This window comes from Acinonyx jubatus, chromosome X (assembly GCF_027475565.1).
Source record: "Acinonyx jubatus isolate Ajub_Pintada_27869175 chromosome X, VMU_Ajub_asm_v1.0, whole genome shotgun sequence".
In the NCBI taxonomy this organism is placed as follows: Eukaryota; Metazoa; Chordata; class Mammalia; order Carnivora; family Felidae; genus Acinonyx; species Acinonyx jubatus.
Window position 1 is genome coordinate 95,129,316 of NC_069389.1, and position 20,412 is coordinate 95,149,727.

Genomic DNA, 20,412 nt, shown 5'->3' on the forward strand with positions numbered 1-20,412 from the left:
CTATAATAGTTCATGAGCTATTTCTTTCTTTTTTCAAGTTTATTTTATTTTATTTTTTTTGACGGGGGGAAGGTCAGAGAGAGAGGGAGAGAGAATCCCAAGCATGCTCCATGCTATAAGTGCTGAGCCCAACATGGGCTCGATCCTATGACCATGAAATCATGACCTGAGCCTAAATCAAGAGTTAGACGGTCAACTGACTGAGCCAACCAGGTGCCCCTTAATGAACTATTTCAAACACTTGGTGAGACTCCATCATGTGCTAGACACAGAACTAAGTGACACTATGCTAGTCACTCAACATCTAGAGCGGACAGCCACTATGCCCACCATCAAGGAACTCATGGTCTACTGGGAGATGCCTAGGCCAAGTCTCCCTGACCCCAGCCTGGACTCAGTTTTATAGAGATAGGAGTCAGCCTAGTGAAGAAGAGGAGGAATCATGCTCTGAAGAGGGCGGCATGTGGAAAGGCACGTGTGGAGAAAGGATGATGTACTTGGGGAACCAGGCGTAGTTCAACATGGCGGGAGGGGATCAAGCAAGCTGTGAAGTAGAGGGCGTTGAGATTCCTGAGTCTGTCTGACAGGAGAGAGTAGGTGTTGGACGCTGTGTTACAGACTTGGTCATGTATCCACTGCGGGGTTTTAAGCAGGAGGACTGGTTTTTTTTTCAGGCAATTTGAAAATGAGAAAGACCACTCTGGCTGCTGCATGATGGACAGACTTCCCAACAATCCAAATAAATGATGGGATCTCTGCCTCCCACACACAAAAAAAGCCACACACACACACAAAAAGAATGAGATCTTGCCATTTGCCACAATATGGATGGAGCCAGAGGGTGTTAACGCTAAGTGAAATAAATCCGTCGGAGAAAGACAAATACCATGAGATTTCATTCACATGTGGGATTTAAGAAACAAAACAATCGAAGAAAAAAAGACAAACAAACAAACAAAAAAACCAGACTCTTCAATACAGAGAACAAACTGGTGGTTGCCAGAGAGGAGGTGGGTGGGGTATGGAGGAAATAGGAGAAAAAAAGAAAAAGAAATGATGGGATCTGAATGTGAAGGGCTGGTAGGGACAGAGGATTTGGGGGAAGTTAGGGAACAGTAAGGGAAGCAGAACTCCTGGAGCTTGGAAGCACTTTAAAATAATTCGGGGGGTGCCTGGGTGGCTCAGTCGGTTAAGCATCTGCTCTTGGTTTTAGCTCAGGTCACGATCTCACATCTCCAGGACTTTGAGTCCCACTAACAGCACAGAGCCTGCTTGGGATCCTCTCTCCTTCTCTCTCTGCCCCTCCCCAGCTTGCGCTGTCTCTGTCCCTCTCAAATAAATGAATACACTTAAAAAAAAAAAAAAAAAGGAGTAAGCTGAAGAAAATGAGCGTGCCATGAGGCCAAGAAGGAGTAGCGAGAGAAGGACTCAAACCAGACAGGTCGGTGCTAGAAAAGCCAGGGCAGAGAGAATTTCCGGAAAGGAGGCAGTGGGGTAGGAATATCTAATGTTGAGTTTAAATCAAAGATGGGACTCGGAGCCCATCTGAAAGCTTTCTTAGCCCGCAAGTATCTCCCTGACTTCCTAATTGCGGCCTGACATTTCCTGAGAGGGGACTGAGCTGTAATAAAGGGCACCACATAATTTAAAATGTGGGGCTTGGGGCGCCTGGGTGGCTCAGTCGGTTGAGCGTCCGACTTCAGTTCAGGTCATGATCTCACAGTTCGTGAGTTCGAGCCCTGCACCAGGCTCTGTGCTGACAGCCTGGAGCCTGCTTCACATTTTTGTCTCCCTCCCTCTCTGCCCCTCCCCTGCTCACACGCTGTCTCTCTCTCAAAATAAATAAAGATTAAAAGAATTGTTTTTTTAAATGTGGGACTTATGTCACGCCGCATGCATACAGATCAGACGATGATACTTGGCGTGTGGTTCCTGTCGGCATAGCAAACCGCTTTGGAAACAGTCCTCTTCTCTGAAAGCACCTCAAGTTCTGATTTGAGACAGACGTCAATGGTTATTAACACCCGGTCGTCAAAACCAAACTTGCGCCTGAACGCCAGACACTAGGGACAGCGCCTGAAGGGCCTGAAGTTCACTGATACGCGTGCAATGACGGCCACCTGGTTCCACCTGGTTTGATAATGGGAAGGAGGGGAAGGAGCGGATTGGACACCCGGCAGGGCAGTCGGAGTCTGCTGAAGGACGTGGGTCAGAGGACAGGCACAAACTGCCACGTTGCAGAAAACAGCCTCGGCTCCGGGGTCCCCTCTGCTAGAGTTGCCCGCGGCTAGTGCGCATGTGCGTACGTGCGCGCGCAGCAAGGAGCTTGGGCGCCCCCCCCCCCTCCCCCGGGTCCTCTGGGCCTCCGGGGCCAGGCGCTCGCCAAGCCCGCTCTGCCACAGCCGCGGGGGCGACAGAGTGGACCGGGCAGGTGACAGCCCTGCTGCTCTAAGGTCTCGGCACCTGCGTCTCGCCTCCCGTGTGAATTCTCCCGGGCAAGCCTTCCGCAGCCCCTGCGTGGGCTGGGCTGGCCAGAGAGGTACCTGAAGGGCTTGCTGTCGGGGTCGGTGTCCTGGAAGCCCATCTCCTCCAGCTTGCAGCGGCGGTACAGCTCGTAGTGCCGGCTGTGGGTCTGCTCCCGGAGGTCCTCCATGTTCACCCGAATCAGCATCTCCCGCAGCTTCACAAAGTCGCAGTGGGCCTCGTTCTCAACTGCACGGCAGGGGCGGGGGCATTGAAAGCACACTGAAAGGCAGGCTAGGAGCAGCAGAAACGGACAAAGCGACAGGCCAGGCGCCTAACAGCGACATCGCCTTTCCACCTCGCGTATGCAGAGCCCGCGAATGTGCCTCCTGATTCACTTTCCCGCTGCAAACGCCCATGAAGAGTCACAAGGATGACAGTAAGGGAAGATTGCAAGACGGCCAAAAAATACCTGGGAAGACATTCCGTAGCACCCCGACCCAAATTCGCGGAGCAGACACTCACAGGACTGTTTGTTTGCTCTGCACCGCTTTGGGGATAATGGCGAATGCACATTCAGCCATCTGTCCCAATACATATTTGCGGCATCTCTGTTCCCAGTATTGTATGAGGCGCCGGGAATTCAGAAACGAAGTCACGGAGTTTTGCCCTAAGGAGCTTAGTTTAGTGAAAAAGTAGATGCAAAGAGACGAATATAATACAATGTAAAAAATTACCAACATGGAGGTGTATGGCCAAGGCACAGTGAAAGCCCAGAAGAAGGGGGCGGCGAGGGGGGGGGTGCACTAAGAACTCCTAGCAGAGTGAAGCCTTCACCAAAGAGGCAATTCTTAAGTTAACTCTCGACGGAAGAATCTGAATTTATCAGGCAGATAAGGAAATAGCCCATGCAAGGCCTCGGTAAGGGCAGGCAAGGTTATGTGGCTGGTAAATTGCAGTTAGGATTCAGACGCAGGCAATCTAAAGGCCAGGCAAAGGCTCTGAGCAGGTGCCACGTCTAAAGAAGGACATCTATAGATGGCAGTGACAAGGAGGGGTGTGGACCGCAGGTGTGGCCCACCTGGACGGTAGGTAGTAGCTTCAGAGGAGGTGTTTTTTAGGGGGTGGATAATGGCCTGACAGCAGCAACGTGGCCAGGACAAAGTGGACCCCACTTTCCGGCCTCAATGACGAGCCCCCTCCTCAAAAGAGTATGGCATATGGCAAAGGGTCTGCATGCGGGGCAGTGGCCAAGAAGGATGGAGACACAGACCAAAGCAAAGCAAAGTGGACTTCTGGTTGGAAGGCCAGGCTGTGAGCAGCCTCTGGCCCGTGTCTCCTCCAGGCATGGCTCCACTGGGCTGCTGTGGCAGTGTCTGGCCTGACCATGTGGGGACGGTGGTGTCTGAGACCACCAACAGGCACACTCACCCTAGGTTCTGTCTTACTGGGCCTGGGAGAGGGTAGTGGGCGCGGGGAGGGGGTCTGGGACGACAGGGTGGGGCACAGTTGCAGCAGACTGCCTCGTGGCTATCAGAGCAACCTTGTCAGAGCTCAGATGGGCTCACATAACCCCTCTGCTTACGACCCATTGCCTTGGGGCGCCTGGCTGGCTCAGTCCAAAGAGCATGTGACTCTTGATCTCGGGGTCTTGAGTTTGAGCCCCATGTTGGGCATAGAGATTGAATAAAACTTTTTTTAAAAATCAAAAAAGACCCATTGCCTTGGGGCTAAAGCCCCTCGCTGCCATAGAACCTAGGCTAACATTCAAAATCACATCAGGGGCTCCTGGGTGGCCCAGTCAGTTAAGCATTTGACTCTTGATTTTGGCCCAGGTCATGATCTCGCAGTTCGTGAGCTCAAGCCCTGCACTGGGCTCTGTGCTGACAGCACGGGGAGCCTGCTAGGGATTCTCTGTCTGTCTGCCTCTCTGCTTCTCTCTCTCAAAAACAAATAAACACTGAAAAGAAATCACATCAGTCAGGCAACCTCTCAGGTCACTCGAACACGACAGCGAACTCCAACTTCTAACAAAAACTTTCGAAAATCCCTTTGTTGGTTAGGTGTGTGTGATCTAAATCGGACGAAGTCACTGGAACCACGCCTGCTGCTTTCTCCTCATTTTATTTCAGGTTCCCGTCTCTCAGGCCACAAACTCATTCCCAGTTAGGACCGTGAGTCCAGGAACCATTCACAAATGTTCCTAGCAGAGGATCTCAGCCCCAGATGGCAGAGAAGGACCACAACCTAGCACAGGTCTGATAACCAGTCTTGTCCTATCTATGGAAAATCCAGCTATCACTGGAGGGTCTTTGGTGCGCCCTAAAGCATGCCAGCCTTGCATGGGGGTGGACAACTTCCCACCCTCTTTCTGTTGTTTGCTCAGTGGCAGGGACAAGTGTACTGTGAATCAGCGTCCCTCTGGCACACGGTGCCCCCGTGCTCAGAGACCCAGCTTACAGCTGAAGACTTGGAAGACCAGACACCTTCCACCCATGGCAGTGGCCTAGGCCTTGCTTTATCCACAGAACTGGCTAGCCCCAGGGACGACTTACAACATGTCAGGCAGACCACAAAAGGAAGTTTCCTGAGTGTACATACAATACATCTGGGCTCTTTTTTTAGAGACAGAGAGAGCACCAGTGGGGGAGAGGGGCAGAGGAGGAGAGAGACAGAAGCCTAAGCAGGCTCCACGCTCAGCGGGGCTTGATGCCGCGACCCTGGAATCATGACCTGAGCCGAAATCAAGAGTCGGATGCTCAAGCGGCTGAGCCAACCAGGGGCCCCACAATACGTCTGGGTTTGTTTTTTTTTTTTTTAATGTTTATTTATTTTTGAGACAGAGAGAGACAGAGCACAAGTGGGGGAGGGCAGAGAGAGAGAGAGAGGGAGGGAGACACAGAATCTGAAGCAGGGTCCAGGCTCTGGGCTATCAGCACAGAGCCTGACGTGGGGCTCAAACCCACGGACTGTGAGATCGTGATCTGAGCCAAAGTCGGACGCTTAACTGAGCCACCCCAGGCACCCCAATACATCAGTTTTTAAATTGTAAAATAATCCTATATATACAGAAATAAAGAAGTAAAAATGAATACCAATGTATGTACAACCCAGGTGAAATAGTACCCACACCTTGTGTCCCTTCCTGGTCTTGAAACGGGACTTAAGCACTATCCCGACTTTGGGCTTTATCATCCTTCATTTTTCCTTATAGTGTTGGCACTTACGTATGAATTCCTAAAAATATATTTATCTTGTTTAGTTTTGTCTACTTCCGGAATTCATATAAATGGCATCATGTAGTCTTCTATGATTTATTTAATCCAACGTTATGTTTCTGAGATTCATTTATGTAGAAGTAACTGTAATCCATGCATTGTCACCACTGTCTAATATCCCATCATAGGAACACTTTGCAGCTCATCCAATCTATTCTGGACGGGTATCTGGGTTGTTTGTTAATCATTTGCTGTATTCTGGTACATCTCCTGATACACCCGGGCCAACACACACGCTTCCTTGGCACGCTCCTTACCTTGCCTCACGTACATTTGTTTTTGTTTTGGGAACGCTTTCTCCATTAGAGACAAAGAGAGCTTGCTCGTGGCAGAGAATCGAGGTATGGGGCCAGAGCTTGCCTGTGGCTGTTTGAAGCCCAAGCCGAATGGGTAGAGACCCAGGACAAGTTAGACACTGGTCACACAGAGGCTGGAGACAAGCAAAGATGCAGACGGTAGGGGCTCCCTTGTCCCGGTCTCCTGGAGACTCACTCACCTTGCACTGTGCCCCAAGGATACTGCCGTGCCTTCATCATCTTGTTGCCTATCTTGAGTTCTTCTGTGCTGCCGATGACAGCAAACGGCAGGTGCGCCTGCAAATAGAAGGCAAACCAAAGCTCAGAGCTCCAGGGGAAAGGCACCGAGCGTCCCTCCATACGACTGCTGCCTGGCTCTGGGGCCTCGGGCCCTCATACTGTGGTGTCCCTCCCTGTCGTCATCAGGAGGCATTTCTTTTTTGTTAATTTTAAAAAAAACATTTACTTATTTTTGAGTGAGAGACAGAGTGCAAGCAGAGGAGGGGCAGAGAGAGAGGGAGACACAGAATCCGAAGCAGGCTCCAGGCTCTGAGCTGTCAGCATAGAGCCCGACACAGGGCTTGAACTCACGAACACGTGAGATCATGGCCTGAGCTGAAGTTGGATGCTTAACCGACTGAGCCACCCAGGTGCCCCAAGAGGCATTTCTTAAGCTCCGAGCTGTGTGGGCATAAGAGGCCTCACCCAGGCTTCTCCTGTTCAGAAATTCACAGCAGGTGATATTGACATGGCTGAATGCATACAGAACACGCAAAGGTGGAAAATAAGGAGAATAATGAGCAGATACAACGATTAGCTAGTTACTCAGAATTCACAGGTGCTGATGGGGAAAGCCTTTGGAAGATGGGGGAGTGGGATGAGGCACCTACTTGTGGATAGAGAGGCTAAAGGGGACCGAGGGGGCTAGAATCACCGCCCCCTCCCAGAGGGTGAGAGCTCCTGGAAACCGGTACATACCGGTGACTGAGCTGTATACTCCTTGTTCTCATCCTTCCCCGGAGCAAGAGCTCACACTGAACACTTGAGCCTAGAAGTCAAGTCCACAAGTATTTTCCCACATGCCCATGACTGTGCTGGGTTCTGTTTTAGGTGCTGTAAGGGAGGCAAAAGAAGTAGAAGACACACTCCCTCACCCTCTAGGAGCGTACAATCTTGTTGGGGGCACCTGAATTACATACCCAGACTCGTCTAAGACAGAATATGACCAAAGGTTCAAATGTATGGTCCCATGCCCGCACATAGTAGGTGCTTAATAAACACTCCATGAATGACAGTAGCAGGGCCATGAAAATAGTAGGGAGGAAAGAAAGACAAAGCACACACAGGGGTATGAGCGTGGTGCTTGCAGGGGTAATGAGGAGCTAGGTCCGGTTGATGAAGGTTTTGTAGGTCAGAGAAAAGGCAGCTGACCCCAACTGGTAGCGTGGAGCTTGGGGAACACAGCGCCCTGTCTCCCAGGGAGCTGGTCAGGTTACAAGTGCCGGGACCACTGGCCAAGTGGAGCCACTGAATAAAATAGTGTTTACAAACTAGGTGATCCTGGGTGGGGCTTTACCCAAAAGGGCTTTACACAGACAAGTAAAAGTCCGCTGGGGGAAGCTTCCTTGGCCTGCTTGGAGAAATAGGCCTCAGTCTCAGATATTTGGACTCATTTGCTTCCTCATGCATTCTACAAATATTTACTGAGCCTCTGCTATGTGCTAGGCATTAGTAGTACCATGTTGAGAAGGCTCAGAGCCTGCCCCTGGAGAGCGCACAGTCTGGTAGGGGAGAAAGACATGCCAGCAATAATACTACAGTAAAGTCTAGATTATAAACAGAGATTCAAGAGCTGCAGGAACAGAGGAGGGAGCAGCTGACTTCGTGAAATCTAAGCGGGAGGAGGTAGTAACAATTGAATCTTTCCAACAGCACTGTGAAGTTAGGTATTATTATCCCCATTTTATAGAGAAGGAAACTGAGGCCCAGTTGCCAGCAGAGACACCGTAGTAAGGACCAGAGCCAGGGACGGAACCCAGGGTCTATCTGGCTTCAAAGCCCACCACTGGTCTGCCACTCCCATGTAGGGGGTTCGAGCAGCAGATGGGCTAAGCACTCTAAACCCTGGGGTGAACTTGGCCGGGCAAAGCCAGATTATAAGAAGCAGTTCAATTCTGGAAAAATTCAGGGGGCGCCGAAGTCCTGAAAACCCTGCCCAAGGGCCAGAGCCTCCCTGACTTCTGCCACCCGGCTTTGTAGGAGGGACATCGGGGCACAATTCATTCCCACTCAGGGCCCCAAGACGTGTTGGGAATCTCAAATCCACCCTCCAACACTTTCTGGGAAAATGCTGTCTCTCTTGCACAGAAGAGGTTCCAAAGCTTCAGCCACGTGACACAAAAGTGCCAGAGGGCGGCGATGCCTGAGGGCTAGAGGAAAGGAGAAAAAAAAAACCAAAAAACACCAGGAAGAGAATAAAGGCATAAAAAACGTCAGGTTTTTATTCCCTTGGGCCTGTTGTTTTTATCTCCACAAGACATTGTTAGTTAGAATGACGGGGTCACTTGCTTCCCCTCTGCCTTACAGCGCTGTCATTTTATCTGTCCCCGCTCCAAGACACAGCCCCCGCCAAGGCAGCTTCAGAGAGCTCCTGAGACCTCCCACAGCACACTTTGCAACTGGCATCCAAGTCCGTCCGGATAAGTATATGCAAGGTATCACTTCCGAGGGCCCCCAGGCAGATTTCACTGGCTTGTCTCAACAGCCCTACTGGGCGGTTATCATACATCCAATTCGTGATTTGGGGGAAGCGACCTGTCTAGGTCCCTAAGTCCCAGGCCCAAATCTTTCTGGGGGGCAGGAAGGACACGGCACTTTAGCTGCCAGCCTCTCCCAGCCACCCACAGGAGCCTGCGCTCTGCCTCCTGGCTTAGATGGCATCTGCCGGAAGCCAGCTAACCATGAAGGGCAGGGAATCACGGGGCCGGGCTCTGTCTGGCCCTCCTTCTGCCACTCTTGAGAGCCCAGTGGCTTTGACAACCAGGAGGAAGTCAAGCAGAGCGGGGAGACGCTAAACCAACCAACCACACTCCCGGGGGTGGCACTTTGTATGTGGGGGCCCAGGGAGGAGACTCTGAAGGCCACAAGATGGTGCGGTGGCTGAACCATGGGCAGATTTGCCCCCCAGGTGTCAGAAGCCCTAGTCCCAGAAAACGCAAGAGATACTCTCAAGCCTCCTCTTGGGAATCTGTTCTCAGATTCACCTCGTGTCTACCCTAAATTCCTCTCAGTATGTTTTACAGTGCTTGGTGCGGGGCGTCTGGGTGGCCCAGTCAGGTAAGCATCCGACTCTTGATCTCGGCTCAGGTCACGATCTCACGGTTTCTGAGTTCGAGGTCCACCCCGGGCTCTGCGCTCAGGGTGCAGAGCCGGCTTGAGGTTCTCTTTCCTTCTCTCTGCCCCTCCCCAGCTTGTGCCCTCTCTCTCTCTCTCTCTCAAAATAAATAAACTTTAAAAATTAAAAAAAAAAAAAGTAGGATCCTAACCTAACTTAAAAAAATAAAGTGTTTGATGATCCAATTGGCACGAATTGTTCTATTCCTGCTCCAGTACAACCATTACGCTTGGGAGGCTGGGTGACCGTTCGCCTCAGCCTGGTGAAATGGAGACTGTCAGGACCGTTTATTCCTTGTCTGATAATAACCTGATCAGGAGTGGCTTCCTCCCAGGGTGGACAAGATTTCCCATTTCAGGCTCTGACTGGTGATGCTCGCCAAAGGATGCGCCAACGTTGGAAATGGCACTGCCGCCTCAGGAGAAGGGAGTGGCTGCCGGCTGTGGGTCTCCCTGCGACCCTACTGGTGACGTCACCCACGTGCCCTCAACGGGGTCGTGTGCCTTTGGGGGAGCCAAACCCAAGACCTCACAGATGGCCAACCAACTGAGCCGAGTCAAGTAGCTGGGCTTATTTCCTGGCCCCTGGCTGCGGTTTGAGCCATTCAGAGAACAACTTTCAAGTTGAACAACGTAGCAATTTTTAGTATTTTTTTAAAAATTCTTTTTTTTTAATATGAAATTTATTGTCAACTTGGTTTCCATACAACACCCAGTGCTCATCCCAACAGGTGCCCTCCTCCATGCCCATCACCCACTTTCCACTCTGTCCCACCCCCCATCAACCCTCAGTTTATTCTGTTTTTGAGAGTCTCTAAAGGTCTGGCTCCCTCCCTCCCTAGCTTTTTTTTCCCTTCCCCTCCCCCATGGTCTTCTGTTAAGTTTCTCAGGATCCACATAAGAGTGAAAACATATGGTATCTGTCTTCCTCTGGATGACTTATTTCACTTAGCATCACACTCGCCAGTTCCATCCACGTTGCTACAAAAGGCCATATTTCATTCTTTCTCATTGCCACGTAGTATTCCATTGTGTACGTAAACCACAATTTCTTTAATGTTCATTTTATTTTTAAGAGAGAGACAGAGCGTGACTGGGGAAGGGGCAGAGAGAGGGGGGAGACACAGAATCCAAAGCAGGCTCCAGGCTCCGAGCTGTCAGCACAGAGCCCGATGCGGGGCTCGAACTCACGAACCGCGAGCTCACGACTGGAGCCGAAGTCGGACGCTCAACCGACTGAGCCCCCCAGGCGCCCCGCAATTTTTAGTATTCACGTCCACAACCCTGAGAGTTAGCAGAGCAAGGGTTGAAAGCGGCGGGCAGCCAGACCTCTCAACGCCCTTCTCTCGCCGACCCCCAACCTGAAGTGGTTTCTCAGACCCACCCATAAGCCAAGGCGGAGGCTGTGACCTCACTATTCTTATTTCCTGCCGTGAAAAATCCCTAGAAAATCCCTAGCGGGGAGCAGCGGGATGGCGGCACACTCTTCTCCACTTAGGCAAGAGGCTTCTACCTCCTCCAAACCAGTCCCCGTGACAACTGGCTGGGGTGGCTGAGGCTATGGGGCTGGAGTCAAATCCAGGATTGAAAGGCCAGCACCCATCCCTCCTGCCACCCACGCCCGGGTTTCTGATGACACGGCCCCGTACACCACAGCTTGTCCAAAGACCTTGGGGGCTTTCGACACGGCTGTTCTGGTGGCCGACAGGCTGAGCCATCCCGTGTATGTATTTCAGAGCAGCCACTCCCCACCCTTTCTGCCCCTCACAAGGGGCATTCACATGCATGGCCCCCTCCCGTGGGCATTGCCCAAGTCCAGGCCTGCGCTTTCCCGCTCAAAAAAGCATAGCGGGATGTCGGGGAATGGGTGCTGAGTGGTGTTATTATAGGGATAACCCTAAAGCCGCTCAAATCTAGTTTTTCAAAGTGAAACACTGGCACACTTGTAAGGAATGACCCAGAACCTCTTCGAAGCCAGAGCAGCGTGGCTGAGAACCGTGGCTTCAGGGCACGAGAAGTTTCCAACCTTGAAGCTGAGCCCCAAATGACTGTCACTCCTGATCCGCAAAGGAGTGAGAGGTCGTTTTGGGGGACGCCTCGAGATTGCGGGGAACTCTTTACCTTGTTTGTTCTTAGCAAAGCAAACCGCAAGCCTGAAAGCTACCTGTAGGTAGCTGTAGGGAACCCAAGGGTTTTTTTAAATAATTTTTTTTAAGTTTAGGGGCACCTGGGTGGCTCAGTGGGTGGAGCATCCCACTTCGGCTCAGGTCATGATCTCCCGGTTCGTGAGTTCGGGCCCCACGTCGGGCTCTGTGCTGTCAGCTCAGAGCCTGGAGCCTGCTTCGGATTCTGTGTCTCCCTCCCTTTCCGCCCCTCTCTCGCTCCCTCAAAAATAAATGAACATTAAAAAAATTCTTTTAAATAATAATAATTTTTTAAGTTTATTTTATTTATTTTGAAAAAGAGAGAGCGAGAGAGAGGGAACACACAGCAGGGGCAGAGACAGAGAGGGAGACAGAGAGAATCCTAAGCAGGCTCTGCACCCTCAGCGTGGAGCCCGATGCGGGGCTTGAACTCACAAACCGATAGATCACGATCTGAGCCGAAACCACGAGTCGGACGCTTAACCGACTGAGCTGCCCAGGCGCCCCAGCAGGGAACCCAAGTTTGAACGTTATCTACGGGGCCTGATGCTCTGAGGTGACTGAACGTTTCCGGACATCAGGGCCAGTGACACCACGTGACCCTTCTCTCTAGGCTCCCCTCGTTCTGCAGGCCAGGCACCCTTTCAGGTTTTCTCTTGACAGAGCCTGGCTTCCATCAACACGCCCTGACTGCTTGAGAGAATAAGCACCCATCTCTCTGTTCACCGCCCCCCTTCTTTCTCCTGCTCAGATCAGTCAGAGGATAGAACCCCGCCCATCACAAGCCACAGAGCCTCGCTCTCGGGGCCAGATTTGTCAGAGATGATGAGGGACTCCTCGTCACGAACATATCTCAGGTGTACGGATGGGCAGGAAGTCAGGCGGAGACCATGATTTACCGCCCCGCTACGCTCATTTGTTGGCCAGTTCATAGGAGGTGGGCAGCTGATGCCATAATGATAACTTGGGGGCAGCGGCGGCAGAAAAGTTTTCTAAAAACGGCTTTTATTACCAGGCTTTCCTGAGTTTGGCTATACCCAGGCATTATGTCATCAGGAAAAACTGATGCCTCTCAACAGGGAGGAAAAAAAAATCTGTTCCCAAAGCAGAGGCTTTCTGAAAGCCATTAGCTGTCTCCTTGAAATCACAACATTGAAGATTTCACAGCAACAGCATCAACACGTTGTAAAGAAGCACGAGGACTCCCCGCCGTCCCTCGTTACTCATTCCTCCAGTTGGGGGCGGGGGGCGGAAATGAGAAAGGAGAGGAAAGATGGCAAGTCGGGGTGGTTTTTTTGATTCATTCACACTTAATAAAGCAAAGCATAACCCCGAAACTTAAAAAGAACATTTCTCTAGTCACCAGACAAATCGGAGGCTATATGTCATTTTTCCTCCTGGGGGCAGAGGGCTCCGTTCTCCGAGTACGGATTATCCTGCAGTCTCGGGAGCAAGCCAACTTTTTGGCCGTGGTTGCCATGGCATTGTTTGGGTCAGAGATGAAGACCGTTTGCCTTTCTGGCGGTCCCGTGGGGGCTGGCTTAGACCAAGGCGGCATCAAAGAGGGGGATGGCCAGAGAGGTCCAAATTCCCGGCTCCAGACTCTTCCTGAAGTTGCCCTTTCCCTCCCTCGGGTCTCTGGCAATTAATCTCTACATCTCTGAGGCTTTCAAGCAGCCACCACTAGGGGAGAGGAGCTGTTTTGGTTCTGGATCCTTCCTCACAAACCCCTGAGACTCAGATGATCAAGAGTTGAAGACACTAAAACGGACAGGGATGTCTAATGGCTAGTTTGTAAAAATAATAATAATACAAATAAACAGCAAATGGTCAGAAAGTTGAACCCCTGTTGAACTCACGTTCATGGTTCCATTGATCTCTGCCACGGACTCGTCATCTGTCGGGAACTGGTAGATCTGAACCCCGTTGCTGACAAGTTCACTGGTGATTTTGATTTTGAACTTCGTTAGCTCACTCTTAGAAATGGCATCTGATTTGGCAATGATGGGGATGATGTTCACCTAGGGAAGGAAGGAGCAAAGTGGGATCATTGCTGGTGATCTGTGGCTGAGAGAAGCGTGACAGAGGACCTCCACCAGCTGTCAGAAGGAACAGCTCAACCCAATGGTCTGGGACTGGCCCCCTTGTAGCCAGGTTACAATAGAATAAATGACAATGGGTGCTGTTTGCTAAGTGCTGAGTACATGGATTAAGCCAACTCATCCTGACAACAACCCTCTCGTTTTACAATGAGAAATTGAGGCACAGACAGGCTAAGTAACTTGTCCAAGGCAACAGAGCAGGTAAGTAGCAGAACTGGGATCCAGATCCAAGTTTAGCCTTATTCCTAAACCCATAGTCTTAACCAGCTCAGACCCAAGCTCATGAGCTGTGTGATATCTTAATATCAATAGCACTGCTTGGGTGATTCATTTTTTTTTTAACGTTTATTTTTGAGAGACAGAGAGAGACAGAGCACGAGCAGGGGAGGGGCAGAGAGAGGGAGGCACAGAATCCAAAGCAGGCTCCCGGCTCTGAGCTGTCAGCACAGAGCCCGGCACTGGGCTTGAACCCATGAACCATGAGATCACGACCTGAGCCAAGGTGGGACACTTAACCGACTGAGCCACCGAGGCACCACACTGCTTGGGTGATTCAAAGCAGAAGGATGACAGCTGAGAATCTGTGGTTGATGAGGGGGGAGGTGGCCACTCCTTGTTAACAGTGAATTGTCCCAACCTATCCAGTGCAGGCTAGCCCCAGTCACTGTGACAGTGACCCACCCACTCGGGTGACGGCACGGAGGGGAGGCAGGGCAGAGCTCGGTAAAGATGCACACCCAGCCCCCTTCTGGCAGCAAACTTATGGACCAACCCGGCTGGATGAAGGGGACCCTCTCAGTTACAGTCTGATCGAGTCTTCATGCAAAAAGGGTTATACTGCCCGAGTTCCACGATTAGTTTCCGCATAAAGCAAGCAAGTAGACATGCCTGATTTCAGACAGCAGGGGGAGGGCCCAGGGCCACCCCAAAGTTCAATCCACCTGAACCCTGCTCCTTGAAATTACTCCAAGAAGGCACAAGGCTTCTGCTGCTGGAAAGTAAAGAATCGTGAAATGCACATGCCTTCGTGAGACAGGGCACACCCAAGCTCAGGTTCACACGGAGACCACAGGCGTTCCTGCCAGCAGGCTCCGGCACGGCAGCATGGGTGGTGCTTGGGCCCCGAAAGGAGCCCTACACTTGGAAGATGAACTCTGCCTGCTCGGCACTTTGCCTTAGGAGAACCTCTGGAGATTGCCGCCAGTTTCCGGTGCTAGGTGAAAGGACTGGACCCTGCAGGCACCTCTCGTGAAGTCTATTCAGGAGGCTGGTTGGGGGGAGGTCAAAGCCAAGGTGGGACAGCAGGCAGAGCAGATCCCCCTTGTCTCTTTTCACCTGGTCCCCACAGACACACCTGCCAAAGGCTGCCTACTTAACCCAACCCAGCCACCAGGCCACCAGCGCGTGGCTCTCTGCTGCCCTGTACAGGACATGCAGGGCATGATGACATTTCCAGAGCAGGCAGTTAGTCACAGGTTGGCGAGCTCGGTGCTGCAAAAAACTGAAAAAAATTACTCCTGTTTTGATCATAGCTGAATGTCGGTTTTTAGCGCTGAGGTGCTAGTAAATAGCGCATATAAATTAGACTTTTGTAAAGTGAAAACTCCTTGGAGTCAGAGAGAGCTAGGTCCAAATCGTAGACCTATTACAAGCTGTCTGACCCGGAGCAACCTACTAGGCTCTCTGTGCCTCAGTTTTCTCATGAGTGAATGCGAATAATAGTATCTGCCACCCTGGATTACTGGAAGGAGGAAAATAAAATATTGCATCTCACGTACTGGTCCCAGTGCCAGGCACATATGAAATGTCAGGGGGGAAATGTATTTTTTTTTTTTTTTTAAAGAATCCTGCATCGATTCTTTCGGAAAGGAAATAATCCTTTCACATGAAGAATTCTTGTCCAATCTGGTGTGGGACTTACATTTTCCAGTTTCTCTTAAAGCGGGACGTGCCTGACCCCCCCCCACCACCACCTTTCTCCGGAATGGAGGTCATATAACTCGGTGTCACAGATCTGAGTTCGAATCTAGATGCTGCCGGGAGCTGGCTATATGGCAACAGGCAAGTCATTAGTCTCTTAGAGCCTCAGTTTTCCCTTCTGTAAATGGGGGATGATAGCGTTTGCCTACAGAGTTGTGAGAATCCAAGGAGATGTTCCATGAGGTCCCCACACGGGAGTGGCATAGGACGAGGATTTGACAAGCAACAGCGGTCATTGTTGAAATAATTACGGATCATAGAGAACAGTAACTCTCAAAGTCAAGTTTTGCACGTTTGATCCTAGGACAGGCCAGTGAATACTGGAGCAAAGGAAAAACACCTTTCCGTTGCCAAGGGCTGAGCCCCCTAGGCCCAGCCGGCCACCTTGCCTGTATCCAGCCTTGTCCTAACCAAGAGGGATCAGGGCCGAAAGACGGCTCAGGATAAACCCATGCCCAGCGCTGGCAAAACAGATCGCGAAGCACACAACACGGGCACTGGGTCCATGACACCATCTTTCTGGGACACCGTCTGAGGGACAGGGAATGAAGGAGAGGGGGAGGAGGCCACAAATCCTCTCCCGGAATCTGGCATCCGCGTTGCACAAGAGACCAGTAAGCTAGATTTCCCACCTGCCCCCGCCCCTGCCCCCGCACCTTACTGTCCAGCTTCTTCATCGTCACGAGGTCCAGAGACTTCAGGGAATGACCCGTGGGGGCGATGAAGTACAAGCAGGCGTGGATTCGGGAGTCATGGTAGGCGTGCAGGACCCTGCGGATCTTCAGCTCTTCCTGCAGGTAGGCCTCGAACTGGGCGTCGATGAATTCCACGATAGGCTTGTAGCTAAAGGGGGGAGCAGGGAAATGGCCTGACGGCTGCCAAAGCTAGGATTTCGATCCAGCCCCTTTTATCTTAGTTTAGTTTTTAATATTTGTTTATTCAGGGGAGAACACGGGGGGGGGGGGGGAGGGGTGGGGGAGGGGGACAGAGGATCCGAAGCGGGCTCTACGCTGCCAGGCTGACAGCGGCGCGCCCGACGCGGGGCTCGAACTCACGAACCGTGAGGTCATGACCCGAGCCGAAGTCGGACGCTCAACCGGCTGAGCCCCCCAGGCGCCCTGATCCAGTCCCTTTTAGAAGTTTAAAATGCCCTCGGTAATCTGACTCTGCACATCCTGCTAGGTTTCTCCATCTCCCTTCAATGGGCCTCCGATCCCGACAGGCCGGCCACCTCCTTGGTCCGCGCAGGAGCCAAACTTAGGCCTATCCGTGTACCTTCACTCTGGAATGCCCCACTTCTCTCTTCTCATCCCAATCCTGCACTCCCAGACCTCAGGAGCCATGGAATGTCCACCTTCTCTCCCACACAGCCTTCCCCGCCTCTGCCAGAAACCCCTTCAGTGACCTCAGATCGCTTACTCTTGCTTCACGAGGATCACCGTTCCCTCAAATAGACTGCGTCCCTCTGAGGGGCAGAGACCACGACGGGCACGTCTCTGTCCCCCATGGGGCCCCGATGCAGTGTGGCGTTCACTGGCATCTCTGGGGGTTGGGGGGGGTGCTGATCATGCTCCAGACTGGGTCCCCCGTCTTTGCTTCCTCCGTCTCCCCCCAGCGCCTAGTATGGGAGCTGGGTCCCAGGGGGTGGCCAGGACGGGGAATGTTGGCAGAAGGCTCTGGGCTCTGCTCAGTCTTGCTGGGTTCATGGCACTGCCTACGAGGCTCCCCCGAGGGCCAGATAGTTTTCTGGTTCTCATTTCCTTCAAGAGCGTGACTTTAAAACCTAAGCATTTGGACAAAATTTGGTAAAGACACTCCCCTCCACACCCTCCACACCCTCCACACATGTACGTACACACACACACACACACACACACACACAGCTCACTGAGTCTCCACACAGAATCCCCTTTATGACCCCAAGTCCTGCCAGGGCGTCTTAAACAAGAGCCAGCCCTCTGCTCCTCCCTGTCCTGGGAAGCTCGTCTCTTTTCTCCCAGGCCACTCCTGCCGCCCCTGCAGCCTCTTTCTGCTCTAACTAGGTCAGCTTTGCTTCGGCTTTGCCTCTGCTCTTATCTCCCCGTCTCTCTGATCTGTCTCTCTGATCTCCCGGTCTGTCTGCAGTGTCCGGGGCTTCCTCCCTTCAAGCTAGAAGAGGTTTGTCATCCAGCCCCGGGGAACTGAGTTTGCAGATCCCACTGCTTGATGGAAACGTGATCAAAGGGGGTGCGGGGACCAGCCAACGCTTCCCACCTGCAGGAGGCCCCCAACTTGAGCCTTTTTGAAAGATCCTCCAGTAGAGAAGGGAAAATAGCTTTAAAAAAAAAAAAAGAGAATCACCAAATCCTAGATTCTGAGAGCCACATACAGAGGAGAGATCCATGCAAGGTATCTCTGGAGCTCCAGAGAACAATCTAAAAATAAGATCCTTTTTTTTCTTCCTTTGATCCCTCTGAGCCAAACATCATTCTGAAGGGTAACAGCATCCAAGAATCTCTTGGTTGCAGACATCCTTAGAAGGTTCTTGAAGAATTAGGAGTAAGGGGGGGGGTGGTGCATCCCTTAGACTTATCTAATTAACTTTTGGGTGATGGGCTCATTTGTCTCCATTATATAACTCTTTTCTTTTTCTTTTTTTTTTTTTTACTTGATTTTTTTGGTTCTATGAAAGGAGCGGAAAGAGTGCATTTTGAGCTTTTTCTACCCCCCACTCCAGTCCCTGGTAATACCCTGGGCCTCTCTTTCAGCTCCTGCGTCAGGCTCTTAGGGGTCCCCGAGGCGGTGCCTGGATCAGACCAGCCAAACCAGGCAATGAACCCACAGCGTTCGGTTTAGACTAATCCTGAAGGGGTGATCTACCTTTGTCTTACTCACCTGTGTGTCCTCGGTGTCCAGCATGCTGATCTGGAATAGAGTAAGCGTTCCACCCCACTCTGCTGTGCTCACTGGTCTCCAGTCCATGATAAACAAAACCCCTTACTCCCGGAGACAGTCTCTGCACAAACGTTCCCTTCTCCTGGGTGATACCTGACTCCCCTTCAAAGATGCGGCTTCCCTCATAAACCTTCTCAGCTGGGCAGTTCTACATCTCTCACAGCCGAGCTCTGTGGAGGGGCGGAGAGGGCACCTTTCTTCTTGCTCGTCATTCCCCGCCTCCCTACAATCTCTTCCATCTCCTCCAAAACCCATCGCCAGCATAACCCACCCCTCATCGTCACTCATGTTTTAGGACACAGGCTTTTCATCTGGGGTCCACGGACCTCCAAGGGGCCTATGGATAGAATTCATAGGATCCACGAACTTGGGGTAGGAAAAGAACCACCTCGTTGCCACTAAGCTCTCCCGAAAGCTTAGCAATTTCTTCAGGCACAAGGGTACTAACGAGCTACAGGAATTTGAGCAGCACGTGTGATTTCACGTGCTGGAAATCACCGATATGTTGATTTCCTATCGCAGTTGTTGCAAATATCTCAAAATAGCCTTTATACTTACACACCTTCTAAATGATGAGAGTTGTGGACCTGTGTATAGATATTCTAGGAACTAATAAAGGACGTGGATTACTAAGTCACAGTTCGAAAACATTTCGGGAACTGTATTTTTAGTATAAGAGTCGTGTTTTAGGCATTTAAAACCGTTATTCTAAGAATGAGTCCCCAGGCCTCACTGGCTAGCTAAGGAGGCCAAAAGCACAAAACAATTCCTTGCCTGGACATTATTACTTACTCCTTTCAGATAGTGATGTGTTCTGTGAAGACAATAAGATAATGGCGATAAAAAGTGACCAGGAGAGGGGCGCCTGGCTGGCTCAGTCAGTTAAGCTTCAGACTTCGGCTCAGGTCATGATCTTAACAGTTTGTGAGTTCGAGCCCCGCGTCGGGCTCTGTGCTGACAGCTCGGAGCCTGGAGCCTGCTTTGGATTCTGTGTCTCCCTCTCTCTCTGCCTCTCCCCTTCTCGTGCTGTTTCTGTCTCTCAAAAATGAATAAATGCTAATAAATAAATAAATAAATAAACAAACAAAAGTGACCAGGAAGGCTTCCCTGGCAACGTGACCTTTGAGCTGCACCAATGGAAATAAGAGAGCCATGAAGGATCTGGGAGAAGAGCATTCCAGAGAGGAATAATAAAGGTAATGGTCCAGGGGAGATTTCCAGTAGGTGCAAGGCAAGGGAGCTAGCTGGGAGCGGAAAAAGAACAATGAGCTATTCACAACTGCCCAAAGGTGAAAGCAACCCAATGGCCATCCACCATTGGCTGGCTGAATAAAATGTTGGATCTCCAAACAATGGGATGTTACTGAGTCCCTAAGAGGAAGAACAGACTGATATGCGCTGCCGTAGGGACGAAATCTTGAAAACACCCTTCAAGTGAAAGAAACCAGACACAAAAGGACAAACATTGTCGATTCCACTTAGATGTGTGCCTAGAATAGTCAAAGTCACAGGGAGAGAAAACAGAATAGCAGTTGCCAGGAATTAGGGGAGAGGGGAAAGGGAGTTATTCTGGGGGGATAAGAATGTTTTGGAACGAGGCAGACGTGATGGCTGCACGACACTGGGGATGTATTAAATGGCACTGAATGGTTCACTTTCAAACAGTTATGATTATGAGGGACGACTGGGCGGCTCAGTCGGTCGAGCCTCTGACTTCAGCTCAGGTCAGGTCATGAACTCACAGTTTGTGAGTTCAAGCCCCGCATCGGGCTCTGCGCTGATGGCTCAGAGCCTGCTAGGGATTCTGTTTCTCCTTCTCTCT

General features: G+C 51.3%; 1 protein-coding gene across 7 annotated transcripts in view; it reads right to left on the reverse strand.

Annotated features, from left to right (window-relative positions):
- SEPTIN6 (septin 6) overlaps positions 1–20,412 on the reverse strand; it is a 66,731-nt gene that overhangs the window by 13,992 nt on the left and 32,327 nt on the right. For all 7 annotated transcript variants that reach the window (XM_027054380.1, XM_027054383.2, XM_027054384.2 and 4 more), the window contains 4 exons: positions 16,313–16,499; positions 13,434–13,595; positions 6,238–6,334; positions 2,544–2,712 (listed from right to left, as the gene is read on the reverse strand). In XM_027054380.1, the coding sequence (XP_026910181.1) occupies positions 2,544–2,712; positions 6,238–6,334; positions 13,434–13,595; positions 16,313–16,499 (615 nt within the window). The remainder of the gene's footprint in view (positions 1–2,543; positions 2,713–6,237; positions 6,335–13,433; positions 13,596–16,312; positions 16,500–20,412) is intronic.